General features: G+C 44.7%; 5 protein-coding genes across 5 annotated transcripts; 3 read left to right on the forward strand and 2 right to left on the reverse strand.

Annotated features, from left to right (window-relative positions):
* Positions 1 to 7,885: 7,885 nt before the first annotated feature.
* ASPACDRAFT_127912 (2-oxoglutarate and iron-dependent oxygenase domain-containing protein) lies at positions 7,886 to 8,492 on the reverse strand. Its single transcript, XM_020197082.1, has one exon. The coding sequence runs from the start codon at positions 8,391 to 8,393 to the stop codon at positions 8,001 to 8,003; it is 393 nt and encodes a 130-aa protein (XP_020051101.1). The 5' UTR covers positions 8,394 to 8,492; the 3' UTR covers positions 7,886 to 8,000.
* Positions 8,493 to 9,095: 603 nt separating this feature from the next.
* ASPACDRAFT_1877202 (aromatic ring-hydroxylating oxygenase subunit alpha) lies at positions 9,096 to 10,490 on the forward strand (the record flags this gene model as incomplete). The annotated part of the gene is made up of 3 exons (XM_020198095.1): positions 9,096 to 9,901; positions 9,971 to 10,196; positions 10,250 to 10,490. The coding sequence occupies 3 exons, from the start codon at positions 9,096 to 9,098 to the stop codon at positions 10,448 to 10,450; spliced, it is 1,233 nt and encodes a 410-aa protein (XP_020051102.1). The 3' UTR covers positions 10,451 to 10,490.
* A 131-nt stretch (positions 10,491 to 10,621) lies between these two features.
* On the forward strand, positions 10,622 to 13,459 carry ASPACDRAFT_127913 (putative C6 transcription factor). Its single transcript, XM_020197083.1, has 9 exons — positions 10,622 to 10,787; positions 10,856 to 10,975; positions 11,042 to 11,154; positions 11,215 to 11,346; positions 11,396 to 11,940; positions 11,989 to 12,262; positions 12,316 to 12,491; positions 12,542 to 12,725; positions 12,789 to 13,459. The coding sequence occupies exons 1-9, from the start codon at positions 10,717 to 10,719 to the stop codon at positions 13,316 to 13,318; spliced, it is 2,145 nt and encodes a 714-aa protein (XP_020051103.1). The 5' UTR covers positions 10,622 to 10,716; the 3' UTR covers positions 13,319 to 13,459.
* A 3,485-nt stretch (positions 13,460 to 16,944) lies between these two features.
* ASPACDRAFT_48459 (uncharacterized protein) lies at positions 16,945 to 20,332 on the forward strand (the record flags this gene model as incomplete). The annotated part of the gene is made up of 2 exons (XM_020202138.1): positions 16,945 to 18,057; positions 18,911 to 20,332. The coding sequence occupies 2 exons, from the start codon at positions 16,945 to 16,947 to the stop codon at positions 20,330 to 20,332; spliced, it is 2,535 nt and encodes an 844-aa protein (XP_020051104.1).
* A 240-nt stretch (positions 20,333 to 20,572) lies between these two features.
* Positions 20,573 to 22,712, reverse strand: ASPACDRAFT_64920 (uncharacterized protein; the record flags this gene model as incomplete). Its single annotated transcript, XM_020204053.1, has 6 exons — positions 20,573 to 20,700; positions 20,844 to 21,199; positions 21,257 to 21,582; positions 21,652 to 22,349; positions 22,406 to 22,462; positions 22,511 to 22,712. 6 exons carry the CDS (start codon positions 22,710 to 22,712, stop codon positions 20,573 to 20,575), a joined length of 1,767 nt encoding a protein of 588 aa, XP_020051105.1.
* Between the last annotated feature and the right edge of the window lie 1,546 nt (positions 22,713 to 24,258).

Here is a 24,258-nt window from a genome sequence, read left to right on the forward strand (position 1 = left end):
TATTAAAAAAAAAAGACGAATAGAAAACTGTATTTTATATATATTATAGTTATTTTAAATATATAATTATACTATTTAACTTAACTAATACATCTGCTTTCTTCTAAAATTATATTTATTTTATATTATATAATATTTTCGATATTATTTGCATCGCGTATCTAAATAATATTTTTATTTTTTTAATAATAAGATATAAATATACTAAATATATTAAGAAAGTACTGATACAACTATAATAAGCTAATCTATATATTAAATTATTTAAATATTCTTTTTTTAGTAATAAATTAAATTTTTTAGATATATTATTTTTTTACAGATATTATAATAGACTTTAATTAAATTAAAACTATTATTTTATAGCCGTTATTTAATATTTATTATAATATTTAAATTTTTTTAAGATTTTATAATTTTTATCGCAGGTTTATTCGCAACTTCTTTTTATTAATACTACCTTTTAACAAATCTTCTGAAAGAAAGTTAAAATAGTAAAAAATCTAAAATATATTATTTATTTTTAAATAAAAGACTAATATTTTATTAATTTATTAATATCTTTCAAACTGCCTCTCTTCTTTATTTCTTTAATTTAATTTAATCTATTCGAATCGAAACCGACGTCTATAATAAAAAAATAGCAGGTATTTTAATCTAATCTAAACTAATAGAATAATATTTTATAATTACTATTTAATTAAAGAAGTTCTCAGATGTAGAATTTAATTAAAATACTTCGGATTAAAAACTTTTTACTATCGTTTATTTTTTTAAATATTAATATTAATATCTCGATGGGGTTTAATATTTTATTAAGATTCTATTAAATTATATAAATCTTCGATTATTTATAAACTAATTTTAGTTTAATAAATATTAAATATATTAGTATATAATTTTAGCTTCTTTTAATTTTATAATTAAATATAAATCAGATAAGAGTAATTCTACTAATATTCTATTTAAATTATTTAAGCTAGTAAAAAGCTTATATAATAAAAATATTATACAGATATTCTATAATTAGTTAGCATCTATTTCAGTAGTATTTAAACTTTCAGTAGTATCTAAAATTAGAAAATCCCAGTTTAAATATAATAAAATATTTTTATAAAAGAGATCTAAATCTAATATTTATATAATATTAAACAGACCTACAGATGCTGCCGGTATAAAATTAACTAATTAAACTATAGTTTATATAATAAACTGTAAACAATCCACCAGTATTACAGTTATAAAAAGAATAAATAAAGCCGAAAAGATTTATAAATCTAGCTGTAATAATAATCTAAAAAATTTAATTAAAACTTATCAGAATTAAAATTCTGAATATTAGAAAAAGAAGAATAAACTATTTAAATATTAGAAAATTACAACAAATAAATTATTATATTTTAAAAATAGATTTTATATACTAAAAATAAAAAGCCTGCGTTAAAAGTTACTATAACAATACTATAATAATCTATTAGCAGATTATTTTAAATAAAATAAAATTAAACAACTTCTTTAAAAAAAATTTTATTAGATTAGTTTTTAAAATAATATAGAAAACTATATAATAATATATTCTATCTACTAATATTAAACTATATTTAAATATCGACTGTATAAAAAGTTTAAGAGTCTACTAATTTTATTAAAATTATAAACTAAAATTACTATAAATTTTATTATAGAACTATCTAAATTATACTACTAAAATTATTAAATAAATTTAATATTAATTATTATAAACTGCTTTACGAAAATAAACCGTTTTATACCAGTATTATATATAATTCAAGCAGAAGAATTAGCTGAACTATTTTATTAAAAAATTAAACTAAAATATAAAGCTTTTAATAGAATTATTACAGACAGAAATTTTCTATTTATCAGTTAATTTTAGTCTGATTTTTATTATTAAATTAAGATTAAGAAATAATTATCAACTGCGTTTCACCTGCAAACTAATAATTAAATAAAAAGAACTAATTAAATCTTTAAATATTATTTACAGTACTTTGTAACCGAATATTAAAACTACTAAATAAATCTTTTAAATAAAGCAGAATTTATATATAATAATTATTTAAATACCTCTATAAAAATAATTCTTTTTAAAGTTCTAATAGATTACTTATTTAAATTTAGACTTAGAATCGAGGACGATTCTATAAAAGTAGGAGTACTATTAATATTAAAAAGATTAGAAAAGCTAAATATTTTATAAAAAACTAAAAAAATTAATAAAAAGTAAATAAAAATTAATTAACTTACTATAATAGCCGTCGCGGTACTCTATCTTTTAAATAAAATAATAAAATAATTTATATTTTTAAATAAAAAGATTTAATTAAACTATCTACTGCAAATATTAAATTTAAAGAAATATTTTAAAAATTAATTTTAAAATTTATAAAATTCTTTAGAATTTTAAAAACTATAAAAAAATAAGTATTTTATTTATATCTTTCTAATAAATATATTCAGCTGTATAATATCTTCTATATTATTCTACTAGAATTTTTAGAAAGTTAAAAAAAGATATTTCCGAAACTTTACTAATACTAGATTTAGATAATAATAAAGAGTAGGAGGTAGAGCTGGTACTGAATAATTTATATTATTAAAAAAATTAATTTTATTTAATAAAATAATAGAAATAGCTTTTTAAATATAATTAATAATTACCGATAGAGAATTTAATAAATATTCAGTAAAAAATTTATAAATTCTATAATCAGATTGCAGCTTTTTTATTCTTTAAAATATAAATTAAAATTAATATATAATAAAAATAATAATAAAACAACTATAAAATACATACGACGCATATATAAATTATAATAGAAGAAATATAAATTATTATATTATATATTTATTTTATTTATATCTATATATATAAATTATAAAAAAAATAATATTAAGAAAAGCCCGGATTGTATATATTTAATAGAATAAAAACAGTATTATAATAATATAAGAATATCGAAACAGTTTGTTAACAACAGTAAAATAATACTAATTCTACAGATTCTTAATTATCTTTACCGGAAAATCTTTTATTAATTTTTTAATAAATAGCTCCTCCGCTCTCCGTCTGTTTCTATATAAATATATAGTTTTTTAAATTATTTTATTTAAAAATATAAATACAGCCACCGACTACAGCAAGTAGCCGGTATTACCGAATAAAAAATAGAAATACTAGATATTTTTTTTAATTTAAATAGTTAAACTACAGTATTCTGCTATAAATTTATAATATTTTATTATATATTTCTATTGAATTATTAATATATATCTGTTATATTAATAATAAAACTTACAGCTATAGTTTTTTTTATAATTACTAAAATATAATATTTAATATAGTAAGTTTTTTTATATCAGCAAATTTATTAATAAGAACAGCGGCGGTACGGGCGACTTTCCGATATAATAAAAAATTTTATTTCTTTTTATTTTTTTTAATTTAAAAATAATTAATTTATTTTAAAATTGCGGACAAGTCGGCGGTATTATCTAATATTACTATTACTATTTAGATTATATTTAGCTTTTATATTAAAAAGTATAAAAAAATAAAAAATAAAATAGATTTAAAGAAGAAAAAAAACTTACTGAAGTATAATTAGTTTTTTTTATTATATATTATTAATATTTTACAGACAACGCAGTATTAAAAATATAGTAGAATATAAAGTTCTTACCGATAATTTTATTAAAATTTTTAATTAAAATATATAAGTACTTTAGATATTATATAATATAAAAAGAGAAGAACTAATTAGTTAGAAAATAAAAATTTAATAATATAAATATTCTGATTTATTAATAAAGCTACAGCGATCTGTTAGCGTTTTAGTAATAAAAAAATATAAAATATAAATATTATATATATACTGTAGAACGAACGAACAGAAGCAGAAGCAGTAAAAAAATATAAACTTTTTAATATAAAATAAATAATAATAATAGTATTAAGAATATTAAGATAGATATATAGAAGTATGTTTATATTATTAATATTATTATTAAAAAATAATAATATTTTTAAAATAGAATAGTATTAAATTATAATAATTATATCTAACTGAAACTAGCCCCGGCCGAATTCTGCCTACTATTATTATATATATTTAAATAAAATAGTTTATCTGTCGAAGTAGTAATATTATACTGCTATTATACTACTAAAAACAGCCGTATATAAAAAAAAGTCTAATTATTATAAATAACTTTTATAATTATAGCAGATTGCTAACAGTATATCTATATATTTTTAGTATAACAGTTGTAATATTAATAATTCAGATTTTTTTTAGTATTTAACTTCTAGAATCTTACTAAACCTTCAGAATAGCAAGAATTAGTCTTGAGATAAATAGACTGCTACTATTCTATACCTAACTGACCTATTTTCCCTTTACAATATATACTATAAATTGACAAGTTTTAATACCTCTGGTACAGATAAATATTATAAAATCTAAAAAATAATAAATAAAAAGAATATAAATCTGAAGTAGTTATAGAATATTATTAATTTTTAAATAAACCTCTTTAGTAACTATAGTAAGAACTTAGATTAACCTAATTTGTACTCGAAAAAATATTACCGTTAGAAAGTTTAAATTAAACATAAAATAATTATTAAAACGGAACTTAATATTTTTTAAAAATCAGAAAAATAACAGGCACGCCGGCAAGACAAAAATAAAATAAATAATATTAATAATATATATTTTATTTAAATTATATAATTAGATTGTATAAACTTAAATATACGATCAGAGTAACAGTTACTTCTCTAAATTAACTCCCAGATTAATCCGGGATTATTTAAAGATTATTCAGAATATATATTTTTATATACCTCCCACGCTCCGGGCTGTTCAGTAAACAAAAAGCGGCGCTAAGTTCGATCTAAAGCAGAAAGAGAAAGTCGCTCGATTTCCGCAGTAATCCAGTTTGTTAGTGCCAAAATACAGTATTTTGTGGACTATATTCACGTGATCTTTAGCTAATCAGAAAGTCCAATTCAGAACCCCTAGATTCACGATTTTCTAAAGACTTTAGTCCCTTTTGAGGCTTCTACCATGCAAATTTAGCCTTGGCAAGCCCGCGACAAGCCGGATTTCCGTGACATGAAATCTTAGCAAAAATCGCCAGAATACGTGAAATTTGAAAAAATTACGGATTGCTAGTACCCAGAGTGTAGTGATGTACTAAGAATAGCCTGGATGCAGGGTTTAATAATAGAAAGGTGGCAGGGCTGAAGCGCACGAAGCACGATGCAGCCCGCTTAGCCCCGGCCTCCCCCGCCACCGCTAACCACCGCAGCCAATCACCGAAACACCATGACCATCATACATCTCCAAAGTACTGCGTAAACAACCCCAGCTTCAACAAACTTTAGGAGTGATCATCAGCAAAGCTTCACCAGGCCCATCTCACTCTGCCCGAGCTTATCAACTAACTCAGCCACACAACCTCTTCTTTCGCTTCCGTTCCAAATCCGAAGTGAGGACCCCAAAAGTATGTGATGCAAAAGCAAACCGAGGCTGACGCGGGGAGACACATTTGATGTTTATAAACCAGATAACATATTGGCTGGTACCTACAACCATGGGCTGTAAAATTATTAACTTATTTTCTTTAATCACTAAAGTATTATATTAAAATATTTTAAAAACTCAGAGATAGTTTCAATTTATGCATAGCTTAGTTAGACTATTTATTTATACCTTATGAATAAGTATTTATTAAGTATTGATAATCTTATTAAAATCTTTCTATTTAAATCAGTAGTTTATAGTATCAATATAGGTTAAACTAAATTCAGAATTTTGAATGAATTAGAAATTTAACTATTTATCAATTATTATATAATGTAAAGAAGTGATATTTATTAAATTATTAAAAAGAAGAAATAATTTGTGCGCTCCAGCGCCAACTTGGGGATCCAAATGCTGTGGTTCTTGCATTCCTATATATGTACCTTTCGTTAGCGTTTCGCACCACACCCGGTGCAACCTACACCCTTCGCTCGCAAATTCCTATTGAACGTAGTTTGTGTAGCAGTGCCAGTTTCTCGGTAGTGGTTGCCGCAGCCATTTTTAATCCCAGACCGGCGCCATCATTCCCAGAGACAATGACAACGAACTGTGCGCAGAAGAAGATCTGAGAGCCATCAATCAAGCAAGCTATCTAGGAAAGCGATGCTTTCATGGAGCGCTCAGTGGTGTGGATCACACTACCTCACTCCGAGGCGGGGCGTTGTACTTCCAGCGAGATGCTCTGTCCAACTTCGCCCAACCCACAATAGACCGGATTCCGGAGTTTTCAGAACTTCCGATCCTTTTTGTTGATACTTGCCAAATGCGATCGACCGCAAGTGTTGTCAAGAGCTTCCAGCAATGGGTCGAGCCCCATCAACGGGGCGCCTAACAACGTAGCTGACCGGCAAGACGCTCGTCGCAGCACCGAAACAGCAACCCGATCCAGTTCTCATCGAGCAATTGGGGACACTCCTCGAAATCAGCCACCAACTCCTACAGTCTTTGGGGGGTCTCACTCTCTCCTTGAGCAAGTGCGCACGATCTTATCTGGTCAGGGGCTTGAGTGGACAAAACTTACTGACGCCGGTTGCGGTGGGTGTTCTTTTACTCTGCTCAGTTCACAAGCACACGGTCTGCGTCTAGAGGAGAGGATCGACCTGTTGATCTCTGAGAGCTGTGCGGTTTAGAGGACAATATTTGGTCGTGCAGGTTTAGCTATTCTTGTTCGGGGCCCGGAAGGTGTTCCAGACAAGCTGTGGCGGAAGTTCGAAGAAATTGACGGCAATGATTTTCATTTAGAGATGGATAGATTCTGGGAGAGCAAGTGGCGATACTAGGCATAAAAACCCAGATATCTGCTATACTAGCACGTTTACCACAAGTCGTTGGTTTGTGGCCCACTGCCCCAATGCACCTCTTGGAGCGTACATAGGGTTTAGATCTCGGTCTATTATGGCTAAGATACAACAATAATTCTTCTCTTTCTGTCTCTCAATATAAAGCCTCTAACCCCCCACTTTGATTAAATAAGCTGTTTCGAAGCGAGCATCATCGCACGTGTGTTGCCCGTTATTTGCTTTTCTCCGGACTCAGTCTTCGATGGCCACTATTGAGTATCTGTTTGCAACAAAGATAGATCTCCTCAAACTTCTTCATCAAATACGCTCTGACGGTCACCTGACCACAGTCCGCCTTCAAAGAGGGATCCTTGTCTAGGGGCCGAACCATGAAATCCAAGTTTCCATCATAGAAAAACGGCACCGGATATCTCTCTCTCCTACAGACATCCACCACCCAATGAACCGTACTTCGATACCGGCCCCCGGTCCATCTTTTGAAAATGTCTCCGATGTTCACAGCATAAGCATCCGGCGTGGATGGAACATCGACCCAAGCTTCGGCTTCCTGCTCCCCTTCTATTCCTGGGTTCCCGTTTCTCCCTTGGCGTTCTAAAACTTGCAATCCCTCATTCCCATCCTGCAGCAAAAGCGTGATACCCCCAAAGTCCGTATGCGCCCCTGCCACAACCTCGCCTCTGTGCACACATTCATTCTGACCCTTGCCCTTCTCCATCGAACCATCCCCACAAGACGATGGCCCCTGATACCTCAACAGCCTCAAGCTCGCGCAGGGCTCTTGACAGAAATCTTGCAGCAATTTCTCCGATTGCAGCCCAGGAAAATCATCCTCCAATCCCTATACCAGAATTTCCATGGTAGTTCGAGCAAGTTCACAGATAGCTTCATGGTACTTCAAGATCGGCTCCTTGAAGACCGCTTCCGGGAGGACGGACGCGTCAGGCCAGATATTAGGATACTCGAACGGTTAGTAGGGCGGTTCCTTTGGCATGGCGGGTTCCGCTCCGACGAAGTAGCACTAATTACATTCGACCATATTTAGCCGGGGAGCCCGCTGAAAGCTCGACGACAGGGAGGAGCGAAGGGATTAAACTTCTTTGATGTCCGGCCTCGTTCCCTGCTGCAGCATCGGGGAGCCGATCTCCTCGTACCCCTTCCGGGCGGTTGTATCGATGTACCGGCGCTTGGTTTCCAGTGGAAGCGCGAAGAAGTGCTTTGCGGCGGCCAGAAGGTCGGACTGGAGGAGGGGGGAGATGCCATGATGGGTGATGCGGAAGAAGCCGGTTGTTGTGCAGGCTTCGCGGATCGCGGCGATAATGGTGGCCTTTTGGGGGTCATTGCCGTCGGATGTGGTGAGGTAGGGGGAGAGATCGATTGTTGGGATTGTCGCGGACATCTTGTCAGTGGAAGTTGAGCGTTGAATGGGGGCATCCAGCGGACTATTGGGAGGGATGGGGAAGAGGTGTTCGTAGTTGGGCATCCACCACTCTTGGGTCGATGATGCATGGATGCCCGCTGTGTCACGGAAATATTTTCTAGAAGACTGCTAGTTTGCCATTGTTTGGACTCATTGTGCTACCATTGTATACAACTGTCAGTGGAGCCAACGCTTCTATATCAAAGAAGATAACATGCTGTTAAGCTTATGACCGTTGAGATTACTTTATATTCTACACTTTCTTCGCTAAATTCTTATCTACCATCTTACTTTTATCAATTCAATGTTAGCTTCCAATTTATTTGTCTCCCGGTTTCCTCTTCATACATGCATTGAGACAATCTCAGGTTGAATCCTTTTGGGTATAGAACCTGGAATTGTACCAATGGCTTTGTAGCTATCGTTTACGTGAGGACTACTAAAGCCAATCAGTAGACGCTCGGATCCTGAGCAAACTCCTAGTATAGCCATCAGAAAAGGAGTGCGAGTGGGTATATTTTAATATCCCGAATGCTCATGGCATTAAAAAACATACATGGCTAATATATCTTGATATCCATAGAGGATCAATGTCAAAATAGGCTAGGGCTACTTCCTTATCAATGCTATGCCTGCAGGGAGTGTCGCACCCCCATTCTTGAATCGCCATCAGACCCCCACCATTGCGAACTGGGGCTATATAATGATTATAGGAGCACCACAATGCACGAAAATCAAGCATATTCTCACCTAAAACCACAGAAAATGTGGCGATTATTTGGACGTACCTCCCATGGACCAGCAAAGGAGTCTCCGCCTCGGGGCCTTCCGGCCTCCTGGTACCGCTCTGACGCGATGTATCAGCTTGAACGACGCGCCATCTTCTCCAAACGCTGGATCCTACTCACTCACTCCAGCCGTCTCGCTAAGCCCGGAGACTTCCTCTCCTTCACCGTCGCTGGGTTCTCCTTCCTCCTGACCAGAGACCGCGACGGAAACATCAACGGCTTCCACAACATCTGCCGCCACCGCGCATACCCCATAGTGCAGGCTCGGGCCGGCTCCACCTCCATCCTCAGCTGCAAGTACCACGGATGGTCCTACGGGCTGAAAGGGAACCTCTCCAAAGCGCCCCGCTTCGAGACGGTCCCCGACTTCGACAAAAGCCAGAACGGGCTACTTCCCATCCACGTGCACGTCGACCAGGCCGGCTTCGTGTGGGTGAACCTGCAGGCCGGCGAGAGTCCCGACGTACAGTGGCATGATGATTTCCAGCAGATCGACGAGCAGCCGCGCATGCAAGATTTTGATTTCGCCGGGGAGTACACCTTCGACCACTACTGGGAGATGGAGATGGAGGCGAACTGGAAGCTGCTGATTGAGAATTACAACGAGTGCTACCACTGTGCGACATCGCATCCGCTTATCAGCGGGGTTTCGGATCTGCCGCGATATCGGGTGGAGCCCACCGCTGCCTACATGGAGCATCATATCTTCAACAAGGACAATGTCGACGCCCAGTTCCGGCGCGCCATTACATACTTTTTTCCGACCACCTCCGTGACAGTAACGTAAGTTTGTGATCAGTCGGGAGAATATTCTGGTCTTCAACGATCGAGTCATTAACGTTTCTGTCATAGCGACAAATTCTTCTACATTCAGCGGATGATTCCCTTGAGCGCGACCTCGAGCAAGATCGAAAACGAAGTCTACCGTCACCGCGACGCCACAGACGAAGAGTTTGATAATATCAACGCATTTTATAGGCAGGTGCTGGAGGAGGACAAAGAGCTCTGTGTTGGTGTGCAGACGAATTTGAGTACCGGGGTGTTCATCAACGGCGAGCTCCACCCGAGCAAGGAAAAGGTATCTCGCCACAGCATCTGCTGGCCAATTCAAGGCTAACATCAACAACACAGGGTCCCATTCACTTCCAACAAAGCCTGAGAGACATGGTAATGGAGCATCGCCAGAAGGAAGAGGCCCAAGGTGGGCGAGAGATCTGGCCAGCGCTGCCGGCAGTGACGGGAGAAATGAGGACGGATCGCCTAGCGGAAGAGGAACGGTTTTGTTCGCAACTGGAAGCGAGCTGCATGAGCCGACCGGAGCTAGCCTGGTAGAGAATTGTTAATAGCCTTACAGATTCTAATCAATTCTCCTTGCTTCATGCCAAGAAAGATCGTCTTATCTTAGAGGCCAGATCCTGGTGCTATGATAAGCTGATAACATGCGGGGTAAAGTGACTAAAATCGGGGTTTCTCCGCGATAAGTTGCCCCTGCCACTTTTTGTCCTCTGACGACAGCTGGCGGTTGTGCTTTATGTTTTTTCCATCATCTTGTCGCTGTCCAAAAGTGGTGGTGAGACTGCTTGTTGGTTGCTAAGAATATGATAGATCTCTCCCCTCTCGACAGCTATACCATGAGCCAATCTCAGCGTCCCAAACGGACCAGCAATGCGTGTGTTCCCGTGACCTCGGTATAGGAGCAAAGCAAACGAGCAACCCCAGCGCTGACAAACACTCCAGCTGTCAACGATGTCGCTCCAGGAAGGTCAAGTGTTCCGGAACTCATCCGTGCGATAAATGTCGTCAGCGTCGCCAGAATTGCGTCTTTGAAGAGGATCGGAAGATTGTCGTCTCTGAAGAGTATTCCTCACTTGCCCACTCATCCACCACTCCTTGCTTGCGCTGACCGCTATCCCTTTCTCCCAGGCTTTTCCTGTCCCTGAAACGCAAAGTTGAAGAGATAGAAGGCGTGCCATTTTCACCCACCAGCAAACGACATCGTTCATTGAGGGAAGACACCATCAATGAATCTCTCGATGGTATGTGATCCATCTGAGTACATACTATGAAGCCTTGTCTAACCGTCTTAGCCCGTGAAGATGGAAATGCAGAAGCTGCAGAAACCCCAGCTCCTCTCGATTCCGACCGCTACGACGACCGATTTGCCTCCAACCCCTTAGTCTCCCCTTCAACATATGTCAAACACACTGGTCGACAACACAGGAAGTGGCGTACGTGGTACTTTCAGCAGACGGGATTAACACAACTGATCTCGCGCAGTGTTCCTCGGCCCCACCTCGACGTGGTCGTTCAGTCGACGCGTCCTCAACATTGTTCAAGCACGTATATATCCCGACAGCCAGCGGCCGATTCCTCTTGCAGCCGATGGCGAGGCGTATCAGATACTATGGCGGCATGCTAGCTCCGAGGAGGTGCCCGATACCAGCGGACTGCCGTCGATGGAGCACGCCCTGTACATGGTGAGCACGGTGCAGTTCCACTTTGGCAATATGTACCGGCTCTTCGATGAGGACGCGTTTCTCCGCCATCTCCACGAATTTTACAAGAATGCGGCGGAGAAGGTACAAGAGTCACGTTTGTGGTACGTGCAGTTTCTGGTCATACTGGCATTTGGGGAAGCATTCTTGGCTCCAGTGCGGACTGTGTCCAACACTGCCTCGTGGACGAAATATTTCTCGCGAGCCATGTCGTTATTGCCGGATATCACGGGGCTGTGGCAGGATCCAACTCTTGCTATCGAGACGTTAGCCCTCATTGCGCTTTACTTTTACTCGGTGGATATGAGAGATACCGCCTATTGTTACGTAAGACATCACTTGCGAACACTGTTGGGTTCTCGCTAACTCGATTAGATTGGTCATTCTATGCGAATGGCTCTGGTAGAGGGGCTTCACCGCGCTCAGCCCGTGGAACAGCTGGGACAGAAGCTCGTCACTCGGTGGAGCAACATCTGGTGGACGGTATATATCTTGGACCGCAAATTCTCCTCTTTGATGGGTTCGCCCTACTCGGTGAACGACGAGGATGTCAACGCCGTCTTGTGGGATCCACGACTATGCTCGCAGAACGAGGCCGTCCTGAGTTTGCACGTCAAAATATCGCAAGTGACTGCCCGTGTTTTGAACAGTAAGTAATATATTGTCCGATGGTTTGCAGCGTCTTGCTGACAAACTCGACAGCCGTGTACAGTGCCGATGGCACACTGGGAGGTCTATTCCTACGCAAGGTCCGCTCCGTCCTACAAGAGATGTCCGACTTGTCTCGCGAGCTTGACGAAGTCTTCTCCAACCGGTTCGCAAACTCAGTAGACGCCCTGTCAGGTGTCACCACTCGACTGACTCTGTCATGCCACTTGGTAAGCCATCTTGAGCTGTCGATATGGCACATTATACTCACGGTAATTAGTGCATCATCGTCACCACAAGACCGCTTGTCTTGAGCCTTTTATGGGAACGCCTTAGTTGCTACGAAGAAGGCGCCGAGTTTCGCACCTTGTCCTCACCTGTACAAACCCTCCTACAAGCATGCATCGATTCCGCCGTCAAATCCCTCAAAATACTATCTGCTCTTCGAGATCAAAATCTGCTAGGTTCGCATTCCCGTCTCACTTTTTTCCTCACTTTCTATCGCTAACACACTGTGTCCATCAAAGAAACTTTCCTCCCGTTCGACCTAGAGAATGTGTTCTCATCCTTCTTCATCCTTTCTCTCATCACCGCCATCCTGCCCGACGCCGCCATGGACCCGGCCTACCGTGAGACCGGCTTCAGCCTCCTGAACGAGATGATTGAGCGTGGCAACCGCGTTGCACAACTCCGCAAATCCGAAATCGAGCTGCTGGAGGAACTCGTTCAACCTTTGGTTCAACGGCACCACACACCCCCGGTCAGCACAGACACAGCACACGGGCAGCTGGCCACGCCTGAAAGCCAACAGCGACCGCTCGGACACTTGGAGCATCTATCAGGTCCCAGCGCTGAGGAAGTGGACAGCATCCCGACCATCCCGCCTACCGATGTGCCTCCCGATCCGGAGGATGAACTGTCGCTCGACTGGCGAGGTCTTGGGTTGTCGTTGGACTATATGCTGTCTGTGACGGATCAGTTGAATGCGAATAATCTGGTGCTGGATGCAGAGCGGGAGGGGCTCCAATCGGACCTGTGGTTGTGGGAGGATAGTTAGCCTGGAGCCTTTCGAGGCCAACACGGAAAAGTTGAAGCTGACGAGTCCGATCTGTGTGTTATCGATCGCCATCGCTATGTAGTGGATGAATGAGAAACGGCTGCTTTTCTCTACAAAGAGAAACCCCAAGCAATTTCCGTGGTCTTTGTAGACATAATGACTGCCTATGCTTGTACTATTCTGGCTCTTGCTGTGAAGCCTTGTGAGCGATGAGAATTATTACCATCCAGCCTGTGTGGCATGCAGACCGTATGGTTCTCTCAGTGCCGAGAAACCAGCCACAAAACCAGCCCACAGCCCGCCAAAAGAGCACACTGAGCACAGTGAAATGCTCATGAGGTCCCCTATATGAATGTAGGTGATGATGTCGCCGTCGCTCTGCACGGCCAGATTCGTCCTGTTTTTGCGTAGATCTCAGACATAAATATCACTCCTACCTTTTTCCTTTATAACTCCTTCCTCTCTTCTCCTCATCACTTTCATCATCGCCCTCATCCCAACAAAGGCCTTGCCACCATCCGACTTCTCCGAATTCAGTTTCTGGCAATACATTGGCTGTCATCAGCATCAAGCAACCACGATGCCTGACAAAGACGGTCCCAAGAGGGAAGGCAGATTTGCCCTGCCCCAAGACCCTTTTGCTTTGTTCCCGGTCGAGATAATCCTTATGATGATACTCACTCTGGGGACCTTCGAGGACGTCATACAGCTCAGCCTGACATCCCACCGTTTGCACGTCATAGTCCACCAGAACATTGCTTACATTTTCCGGAAAATGGCTCCCAAGATCCTCGGCTCGGTGCATCTCCCGCTGCACCTCTTAGCTGATCAAGAGGGCGACCCCGAACTCAGAGACGTGAGCAAGCTCAACTTAGGGATCCTAATGAGATTGATGTACAATGCACAAGCATTCGCCATCAGGACACTTGCGTATCAGCCGATTCCAACTTTCGATCGCATCTGGGTCCTTTTAGGCAGCAGTAGGATCTCTTCGTCCTTCCCTCGTTCGACGCATGAGCCGAGACCCAATTCTTCCACTGACCAGATACTAACCGCAACTCACTCCCCTCCCGTCTAGTCCCCACACTGATGAACCCCATCATTCCAGATCTCACGGCCCTCGTAAACTACCTTTCCAGCCAAGTCCTTGGAGTGAACACCACCCACCCGCTCATCCCAAACTTCCTGGCCCAAGACCCCGCCCAGATCACCGCGGCCCAGACCTAACACGTCGCCACCCGAGCCTTCCAGCCCGAAGGCTACGGCCTTGCCAATCGGTCCCTGGAAACCCGCCGTCTCGTGCGCGCCCTCTACCAAGCCTGGAGCCTGAGCCTCCTCGGCCGGCCCGCTGCCGTTCTCCGCTGTCACACCATAACCCTGAAAGATCTGTTCCTGGTCAGCGAGGCCTTCGCCGCCTTCCGCGAGCCCCTCGCCCAGCTCCTGTCCGTGAGAGTGGGGGAGGGCCCGCGGCCGACGGACATCCAGCGCGTCGACACGGCCCTGAGCGACGTGACCTTCGCCACCATGGAGCGGTTCGAGTTCGTGCACCGCGAGATGCTCCGCCGGCGGGATGCGGTCGAGCCGGGGTTCCGGGATGTGCTGCAGACGCAGCTGGACGGGCTGCGCGAGCTGTGGAAGACCGAGAATCAGGACACGTTTCGTGCGGTGGTCACCCAGGATCAGTACTGGGCCGGCCAGGGGATTATGAATCCAGCATCTGGGGAGGGGGTGTGGGAGGAGGAGGAGGAGGATGATGATGATGATGATGATAATGATGATAATGATGAGTGATCATATCACGCCTCTTGTCTTTTGGGGGAGGGGGGAGACTAAAGGGGTTTATGGGGGTATTCAGGGGTGTTGGTTAGGCTACGGCCACTGTTGTTCAGGAAAGGTTATATTGCTTGGAGGATATTACTTCTTTGCTTTGACTTTGACTTTAACTTTTGGTATTGCTCTTCCTTTTGATTTAATTTGACCTTATGTCTCTTGCCCCTAATTCTGATTGATGTTGGTTTTGTTTATTTGTGCATACAAGATTGTTAGCACTATACAGTACATGCACTATCTATACAGTACATGGACTATTTGCCTAGCTATGATTGTAGCAGCCATTTGCCCCGAGATCTTGCTCCAATCCGTCTAGAGTACTCGGTAGATACGTCCACGGAACAAGACACAAACAGACACCGCGGCAAAGGAATAAGGTAATAACCGGATCCGTGGATTCGTCATCGCCAACCTTGGCCCAGCACTAGTTCTGGCGGGTATACGTAACTCCCGCCCCACCTGTTAGTTGTTGTGCCCTAAAGTGGCGGACAGGAACAAAAACACAGGTCAAGATCTTTGTTTGTAGCAAACAGGGGGGAATGGTGAAAGTGATAAATCAGGATATCTTCTATGACAGGTGTATAGCTGCTGCAGTTTAGTACCTATCAAGGAATAAAATAATCAGCAGTCGATCCGGCACATCATCTCTCCTACTGAAACCAGCACACGTGGTGTTGATCGATCGCGAGGGAAAGGAAAGGAGTTGCACGGCTAGCCCGCGCTAACAAGGCTTAGCCCTCACCGTTCGAAAATTTCTATGTGTTTGCCTGGTGGAAACTTTGGACATTGGTCAAAGTCAACCAGCAAATCAACTTGCAATAATAATACATAGTACGAGTTCGAACAACAGCTGCACTACAGAGTAACAGTACACACACCTTTGCGATCCGTCGTTCGGAAATGACCCACTCCGATGGACTGCGCTAGCCCTCCGTCTAGAACCCAGAGTTTGCCTTAGGAATGTCACCATTCGCCCGAGCAACCTGCCTTGGCTTGACACCACTCCTTAGATCCTCCTCGGGGGGCCAGGCACACTCTACTCCGTAGACACATGGCTTGGAAAAATGTCCGCGTCTCTTGTCGGACCAGTGGGAGGGCTGAGGTGACGAGTGACGACGCAAGGGGGGGCCGTCGCGGGCTTACGTAGGGAATGCATGGCATGCCAATGAGCAGGCCTGTGTACCTGAAAAACGAACAGTAGGAGGGAGTCTGTTCGTGTGGTCCCCCACTGACAACCAAAACACTGGCTGCAGGAATGTCAGCCAACAGCAGTGATGGATTATAATCTGTTCCGGCCCCTCGAGCAACTGGGGGGTGGAGAGAGAAGAAGAGGAAGTTGGTGGCCCTCCGTTTCACTGCCCTAAGCGGGAACTATTGATTCGACAAACTCCTTTAGTCGCCAGCTGGTCTGGATCGCGCCATTCGACAACGGGCCTTCTCGAGGCGATGTGACTGATCGGGGCCCAATGCTGACGATTCTCCAGTCTTGTCCTGTCTCCACTCGGCGCTGTCTTGCGTCGCCCACCGTCGGTTGGCTATCCGCTTTGACGCCCGTGTGAACTGGGGTGGCGGCGGGTTAATCTATATACTGGGACTGGGACCACTCTGTTGGCTCTGATCTTCTTTCTCCTTCAAGCATCATCCAGTCGTTCCTTTGATCGAGCCCTCCTGGTTCAAGTCAGCCAGGGTTATAGCAGTCGTGCGCAGAGCATACGTCCAACACTCTCCTTCAGTCGAACAGATCGACACACAGCTATCTTTCCGATCCATTCGTTGATCAGCCAACCACGCCCACCATGCAGTGGAAGTCACTCCTTCTTTACGGTGCCATCGCCGAATCGGCCCTGGCTCGCACCCACGGCCACCAGCGCCGTCACCCCCACGGCCACGGCCATGCCGAACGTGCCCCGGAGGCACACCTGGCTGCCCGTGAAGTGGTCGTGGAGACTGTGGTCAACTACCACACCATCACGCTCACCAGCACTGTCACTGGTGCAGCACCCACCGTCACTACCCACGAGGAAGCCGCTACCACCACCGCCGAAGCCGCCGCCACCACCTCCGCCAGCGATGCCGCCGCTTTCGTCGAACTCGATCTCAACGAGGATCTCGCCATCAGCGCTAGCCTGAGCCTTGGCCTCTCCATCGGTGGCTCCGAAGCGACCACCACCACCTTCAGCACCAGCACCCACACCAAGACCCATGCTCACACCACTACCACGACCTCCTCCTCCACCGCAGCTAGCAGCAGCGCCGCCGGCGTCAGCTCAGCGTGGTATACGTACCCGACCAGCGGCGTGTACTCGACCAGCGGGTTCGGCGAACGCAGCAACACCACGAGCAGCAGCGGCGACACCTACGTGGGCAACGTGGGTGTGCCGTGGGGCAGCAACATCATCGAGGTGAGCGCCAGCGAGGCGTGGCAGTACAAGTACGTGGTGCAGTTCACGGGACAGAACAGCGCGGACTGGTTCGTGAGCATCTGGAACAAGATCGGGCCCGACGGGGCGGACGACGGGTTTTTCGGTCACTCGGCCCTGAACTTCACGCTGTCCTCGGGCGAGACGCGCTACGTTGCCTTCGACGAGAACTCGCAGGGCGGTTGGGGCGCCGCCGAGGGCGACAGTCTTCCCACCAACGACTACGGCGAGTACTCGTGCACCTGGGGCGAGTTCGACTTCGGCGACGAGGAGAACGACAGCTGGTCCGGCTGGGACGTCAGTGCCATCGTCGCTGAGGAGGCCGACCAGACCATCCAGGGTATGAAGCTCTGCCGCCACGGCACCACCACCGGCTGCTCGTACATCACCTCCGGCGGCGATACCGTCGAGAACGCCTACACCCCCTCCGAGAGCTCCGTTGGTGGCATCGGAGGCTCTGTCACTGCTGGCCCCTTGCGTCTCGCTGCTGTGATCGATTACTCTGGGTGAATGTCACCCGATCAGGTCAGTGGGTGAGCTGTATATACCCGCGTCCGGCCGTGTCTTCTCGATACATATTCGCTACCGATGTCAATAATTATCACGTATATACGTCTGTAACCGAAACAACAGTGCTTCAGTGTGGTGGTGGTGGTGGTTCTGTTGTTCTCTTGTTGATACCTTTTCTTCTGCCCCCAAGGCAGGCTGCTACTTATCTTTTTCAATATACCATATCTGTGTTTGATGTCCTTGTACCAGCCTCCGGTCAAAACAGTAGGCTTGGCTGCTGATCCTCGGCTATGAGATCCGACAGTGATTGCCGGCTCCACGCGGCTTGCCTCGCTGCACCTATTTTAAGAGACTTTTTTTTAAGTGGATGAACTCAGACGTGTCCCTGTGGCTTGGTGAGCAGCACTTCAGATTCGCCATGTTGATAGTATTCGTAGTTCCATGCTAGGCTCCCTGGCGTACATGCTGTGGGCCACTCTTTCGTACGGTCGCATTTGTCGAGTGTGTGGATTTGAAACGTATACAATCAATTGAATCGAGTCTGGACCATGCTGATTTGAATTTCGATAATATCAAGCAAGAATGCAACCGCTTTCGCCGGCAGCTGTGCTGGAACAGATGCTGATGAACCGAGAGTGGGAGGGAGAATCGACACACCACGTGACTCGCTCCCAGCCGATGTTGGATTAGTCAGCGGCAACCGATCCCCACCGAATCTCCACCAGATGAAAAGCCGCGCTGCCTCACCATTGACGATCCACCGCCAACTTCACGCCACGCCTCGTTGCCATCATATCTTCTTTCGGAATCTGATGCAAATCGGCGCGCCTAGACCCTCGCCGCCATCACCGTCGTGCCGTTGATGCGAGGTCAATGGGTTGTGCTGTGCGCACGACGCGGCGTCTTCGGAGCAGTTGCGATAACGGCGACTCGCCGAGCCGCAACATCATGTCCACTATGTTACCCATCTAGAACATCTAGAGCAACCATCCACCTCTCCAGGCCTACTCCCAGAATCAAACACCGGCTTATCAAACAGCTCACTCAACCATCTAACCCAGCCTCAAAACGCACCTTCTTCACCACCACCCTCCCCCCAATTCTCATCCCACCAACCATCTTCCTCGGCCTCCTCCTCGGCCTCTGGACCTGGAAATGCTTCTGGATCGTCCTCCTGCAAGATAAACTCCTCTACCTCTCCTGGCTCCCACCGCTCTCCCGCTCCGAGACCATCGCCGCCTACGAACCCGAATGCCGTCCCGTGCAATGGACCACGCAGCAGATCCGCAGCCTGGACGGCACGAAACTCACCGTCTGTGAGGGCCGTCTCCCCCGACGACAACAGCCCCCGAAAAAGACAGTAGTCATCTGCTACTTCCAGGGTAACGGCGGCTCCACCCCGCTGCGCCTGCCGCTACTCTCGCAGACCCTGCGGGCGCTGTCCAACGGCCCGCCTAGTTCTGGGTTTCCAGAACCAGAACCAGAGGTCGAGTACATCACCACCGCCCTCTCCTACCGCGGCTACTGGACCTCGTCCGGCCGCGCCTCGCAGAGGGGGATCGAGCGCGACGCCCAGGCGTTCCTGGCGTGGGTGATGCAGACCTACACGGCACCGGACCGAGAGGTCCGCGTGGTCCTGTGGGGTCACAGTCTGGGCTCCGCGGTTGCGACCACCGCGCTGGCGACGTACCTCGACAATGGGGGTGCGGTGGCATCCACGACTACTCGAAAGCTCAGTCCCGCGGACGCTGACGTCGCGGCAACTCGAGCTTCATCCACCCCCATCACAGGACTGATCATGGAGGCGCCCTCCTCCAGCGTCAAGGAGATGCTTATCAGCCTGTATCCGCAGAAGTGGCTGCCGTATCGATATCTGTGGCCGTTCCTGTGGAATCACTGGGACAGTGTGCTCGCGTTGCGGCGGATGGTGGCGTGGCGCGATGGGGTCGCTGTTTCTGAGGATGGCGAAGAGAATGATGCGTCTGACAGGATTCAGACAGCTCCGGGTGATGATGCAACGGCAGGTTTAAGTCCACATCCACCAGAGAGGAGAGTGATACCGCCCATTCTGCTGCTCACTGCTACGAACGATGAGGTGATCCCTCCAGAGGCGGCGGGGCAGTTGGAGGCAGAGGCCAGGAGGTTGGGCATCGAGATGGTGAGGACGGATGTGCCCGGGGCGATGCATACCGAAGCACCAGTGCGACCGGCGGGAAGGAAGGCGTTGGTAGAGTTTATTCGGGCGAGGAGTTGAGGGTGTCGTGCACTCTCTCCAGTTTGTAGAGCATCCGAGACGAAGGAATGGGCACTGTGACGTCTCTCATTACAACAATGTCCCTACAGCTCAGTGCCTGAGGTTACAATGAACACGTTCACACGATAACATTGGATCAAGTGTAATAGCCAGGCAGAGTATGACTGCCAAATTGGATCAAAGAGATGATCAAATTGTGTAAAAGCAACAGAGGCAAAGCAGCGTAATACCAAGTGCTGTTTAGCGGAGAAAGTGTGGGTTCTCTACTAGAACAAGGGTAATGACTTCACTCAGATCCGAGGCATCAATGATGCGAACGATTCTAAAATCCCCAGAAAAGACAACATGGTATAGATGACCGCGATATTCTAGAGAAGATATTTAGACCGGGCCATCAGAATGAGGGCTTGAAAGGATATTACCTGGATAGCTTTTCTGCGGCATATTTCGAGTGAAATTCAGAACGACATAATCATGTATCAGCTTTTCTTAAGCATGGTAAAATACTGACCATCTTTCTTGAACCGTTGCATATGTTGTTTGACACGGTCGCCATTTCGTAGTAATTCCAGCCCCCACCGCTTCTGCTCTATCAGGAAATCGATTCTTCCACTCCTAACCCCTGTTTTGATAAGGTATTCTGGAGCCATTTTGATCTGGTATTCGAGCAGCAGTGGGAACAGGCAGCGGTAGAATTCCTTCTGGTACTGGTCTTCAATGGGGATGGGATCACCCTCTAGTGTGCGTAGACGACTTGATAGCTGGCATGGGTCAAATTTGCGGATGGCATCGATAGCCATCTCAAGAGGCGATGAATAGTTCAATTCTTTTTCTGAGTTTACCCGAGAGAAAAGACACTGGCAATACCTGAGATATTGTATCAGTAAATATAAAAACAAATCGAAAATCGATCAGCAACTTCACCATCGATGGATCTGGCTGGGAAACACATAAAGTGTATCTCTCTGTACCGTCTCCGCATGAAGCCATCCTTGTTTCCAAATATCTTCAAGAGCCCTCTGTTGAACTAGGTTCTTGAGATAACTCGACTGGAGAGTCCCGTTGTGAGCAACAGCATTCTTAAAGACACTAGCGAAAGCGTGTTGTTGCAGGTATTCTTGTCTAGGAAGGCCTCGAGCAAATGGGAGATACTGAATGATTTGGAACAATCGTTGGTCATCGCTGAACAGACTACGGCTTGCTGTCACCCAATCGAGCGGTTGGCTTCTTTGAATCAAGGTATAGAGCTCCTATTGTGAAACGCAATAAAGTAGCAAGTTAGTCAATCTTTCAGGTCTTCACTCACGAATACGGCTTACCGGTACTTGCTCCAGGGCATCCACGAGGGATACAAGCAGCCCCGCATGGCCGCCACTGGCCAGATATAATCCACACTTCAACTCTTTTGTGAGAATGTCTGCACCATTCGATATGTTGCTTGGCACATATTGGTCCAGAACGTTGTACGCTTCGTTCTCACTGAGCAGCAAGCCAACCTGTTTCCGCCCCGGGTGGTTATAAATCCCTTCTTCCGGTCTCAGCGATACCTGCTGGTGAAGTTGGAAATTGATAGGCGTCGGAGTAGGGAGCGTCTGACCCCCGCCGCCATGGGTCATCCCTGCGCCATAGCATGTGAAAAGAACAAAATGGACGGAGACTGTCTTCTCAATAGACTTAAAGAGTTGAGCCCATAAGTCCGTATCCCAATATGACTCTTGTGCCTCATCAAGAAGGATGAAACATGGATATGCTTCAAGTTCATCACCACGGACGTTGAGATGCTCTTTGAAATAGCGTATCCAGCCTCCTGCAGCCCGAACCTGTCTCTCCGGCCAACCTGATAGAACATACAACGGAGTATCGGGATACCGTTCGAGTAACTCATTGGCCAACAGCTTCATTGTTGTTGTTTTCCCGGAGGCAGGGGTCCCGTTGATTCGGATCAGGTGGTAGCGTTCTAGACGGCGGATCAATTCGTCGATTAGATCATGTCGTGGGTGGACATAAGGCTTGATCACTGGAAAAGGTCAAACACAACTCTGCCGTCATGGTCTGGAATAGGGAGTCACTTACTGAGAGGCTTGGTTTTCCGAGCCGAAAGAATACCAGAGCCAGAAGAACCGGGGTCACCTGGAATACATCAGTGGGAGCAGATATCAAGCATAGAAAGCTACTGACCATAGCTGTTATGTTTGCTGAGAGGATGTGTGCATCTGGTACACTTTGTTTCGCACCAGTAATTCGAATTGGATACACTTTCTCCGGAGGTACACTCGCAACCTCTTACCCCACAGGGCCCCATAATAAGAAGTAATGTTTTGGTGTCAGCCGAAACCGAAGCGGAGATGGTTGAGTCGGAGAGTTGAGATGAGTTCGCCATGATCGAAGTCCTATACTAGCAGGGCCGCACTTAAATCAAGTCTCTGATTATTGCTTAATTCTCTTTCTATGCAAGCAGCCGTTAATGAAAATGAATGAGAGGGGGTTTTTCTTATGGTAAACACAAGGAGATGGCACGCAATAAGAATTTGGGCCTGGGTTAGGAGCAGTGTGAAAGATGATAAAGACAGTACTCTACATATCAAGTGGCGGGCATTTTACAATTGAGTGATTTTCTTTGTTGATAAAAAGCGGGGGTGGGCAGTATCTGTCTTAGAAACTTCATAAGTTCAGGTATCCTAGGTTGTGGTACTCTTTGTCAAGCCCTACCAGCAAATAAGAAGGTACTGAGGCTAGAAGACCTCAAAGCCATATGGACTTGGTTGATTGCTGCCCCTCCTCTAGTGCAACCCCACCTTGCAGCTGTTTCCTGTCATACCTAGGTACACAAATGACAGTCTCTTTGTCTAGTCAGTCCGATGACATGACTGCTACAGTGGGAGGAAAGTAGTCTGCGTACCCCCCACCGAGTTGTTTAGTTCCAAGCGCCACTTTCTGCAGCGCCGCCTTCCTCATTGCTTATTGAGGCAGATGGTTGGTACAAGGATCTGGCAGAGGTGGCTTTTGCCGGCAGAATTAAGGTGTAACTAGTCCTAAATAGGAAGAAGACGAACACCTCAGGGCTGGTGGAGGGAGTACGCAGACTACTTTCGCGGGACTGTATTCGAAATATCGATAGCTTCTAGCTCTACTGCTTACCAGAGCTGGCAAGGGCTATAACTCAACTACGTGTGCATTGGTTTTCTACATATAGGAGCCAACTCAGTCAGGAAGTGGTCTTAAAACCCCCCTATCGGGCTGGAAACTCATAGTATATTTGATACAAATGTGTTGTTCATATAACATTGAGATTCCGCTGATAGTAGTAGTAGGGAGACGGTGAAGAAGCAAAGTGGCGAAGGCGAAACGGAGCGCGCCAGCAAGTTTGCTTCGTTTGCATATTTGCTAGGTTTGTTTGGAGCCGCCCGGGCGTGGGGGGTTTTGGCTTGTGATTAGACCACACCACCTTGCTGTTTCTCTTTTCCACTTGAGAACTCTTGCCCTGTGTATGTACACCTGATCCACTTACTACTGTAGTGACAATCCGAATACTATGGAAGCGAACTATCAGCTGAATCGATGCCTGACAATTTTGTTTCTGGGCCAGGCGGTGACATACTTTGATACGGAGGCATTTGTCGAAGCGATTTGACGTCATCAATCTGGCCCTCACACTGGGAGATAGTAGGAGAAGTCCCTCCAACCTTGTATAGAGCCGGGGGATGAAGCCGCACGGTACGATCCTGCTCGGTGTGGGCCTATCGCGCCCGTATTGCTGATACCTGGTTCCAAAACAAAGGATCCTCGCCAGAAAGGCTGCAAAGATTCAGGGCCTGGCTCGGGAGATTATCAGGGTTCGGCCAACCTAGGCAGCACATTTAGGCCCAGGGCCTTGATATAGAGCGAGCCAGGGTCCGGATCTCAAGCAATGGGCATATCTATCACTA

This window comes from Aspergillus aculeatus (assembly GCF_001890905.1).
Source record: "Aspergillus aculeatus ATCC 16872 unplaced genomic scaffold ASPACscaffold_24, whole genome shotgun sequence".
In the NCBI taxonomy this organism is placed as follows: domain Eukaryota; kingdom Fungi; phylum Ascomycota; class Eurotiomycetes; order Eurotiales; family Aspergillaceae; genus Aspergillus; species Aspergillus aculeatus.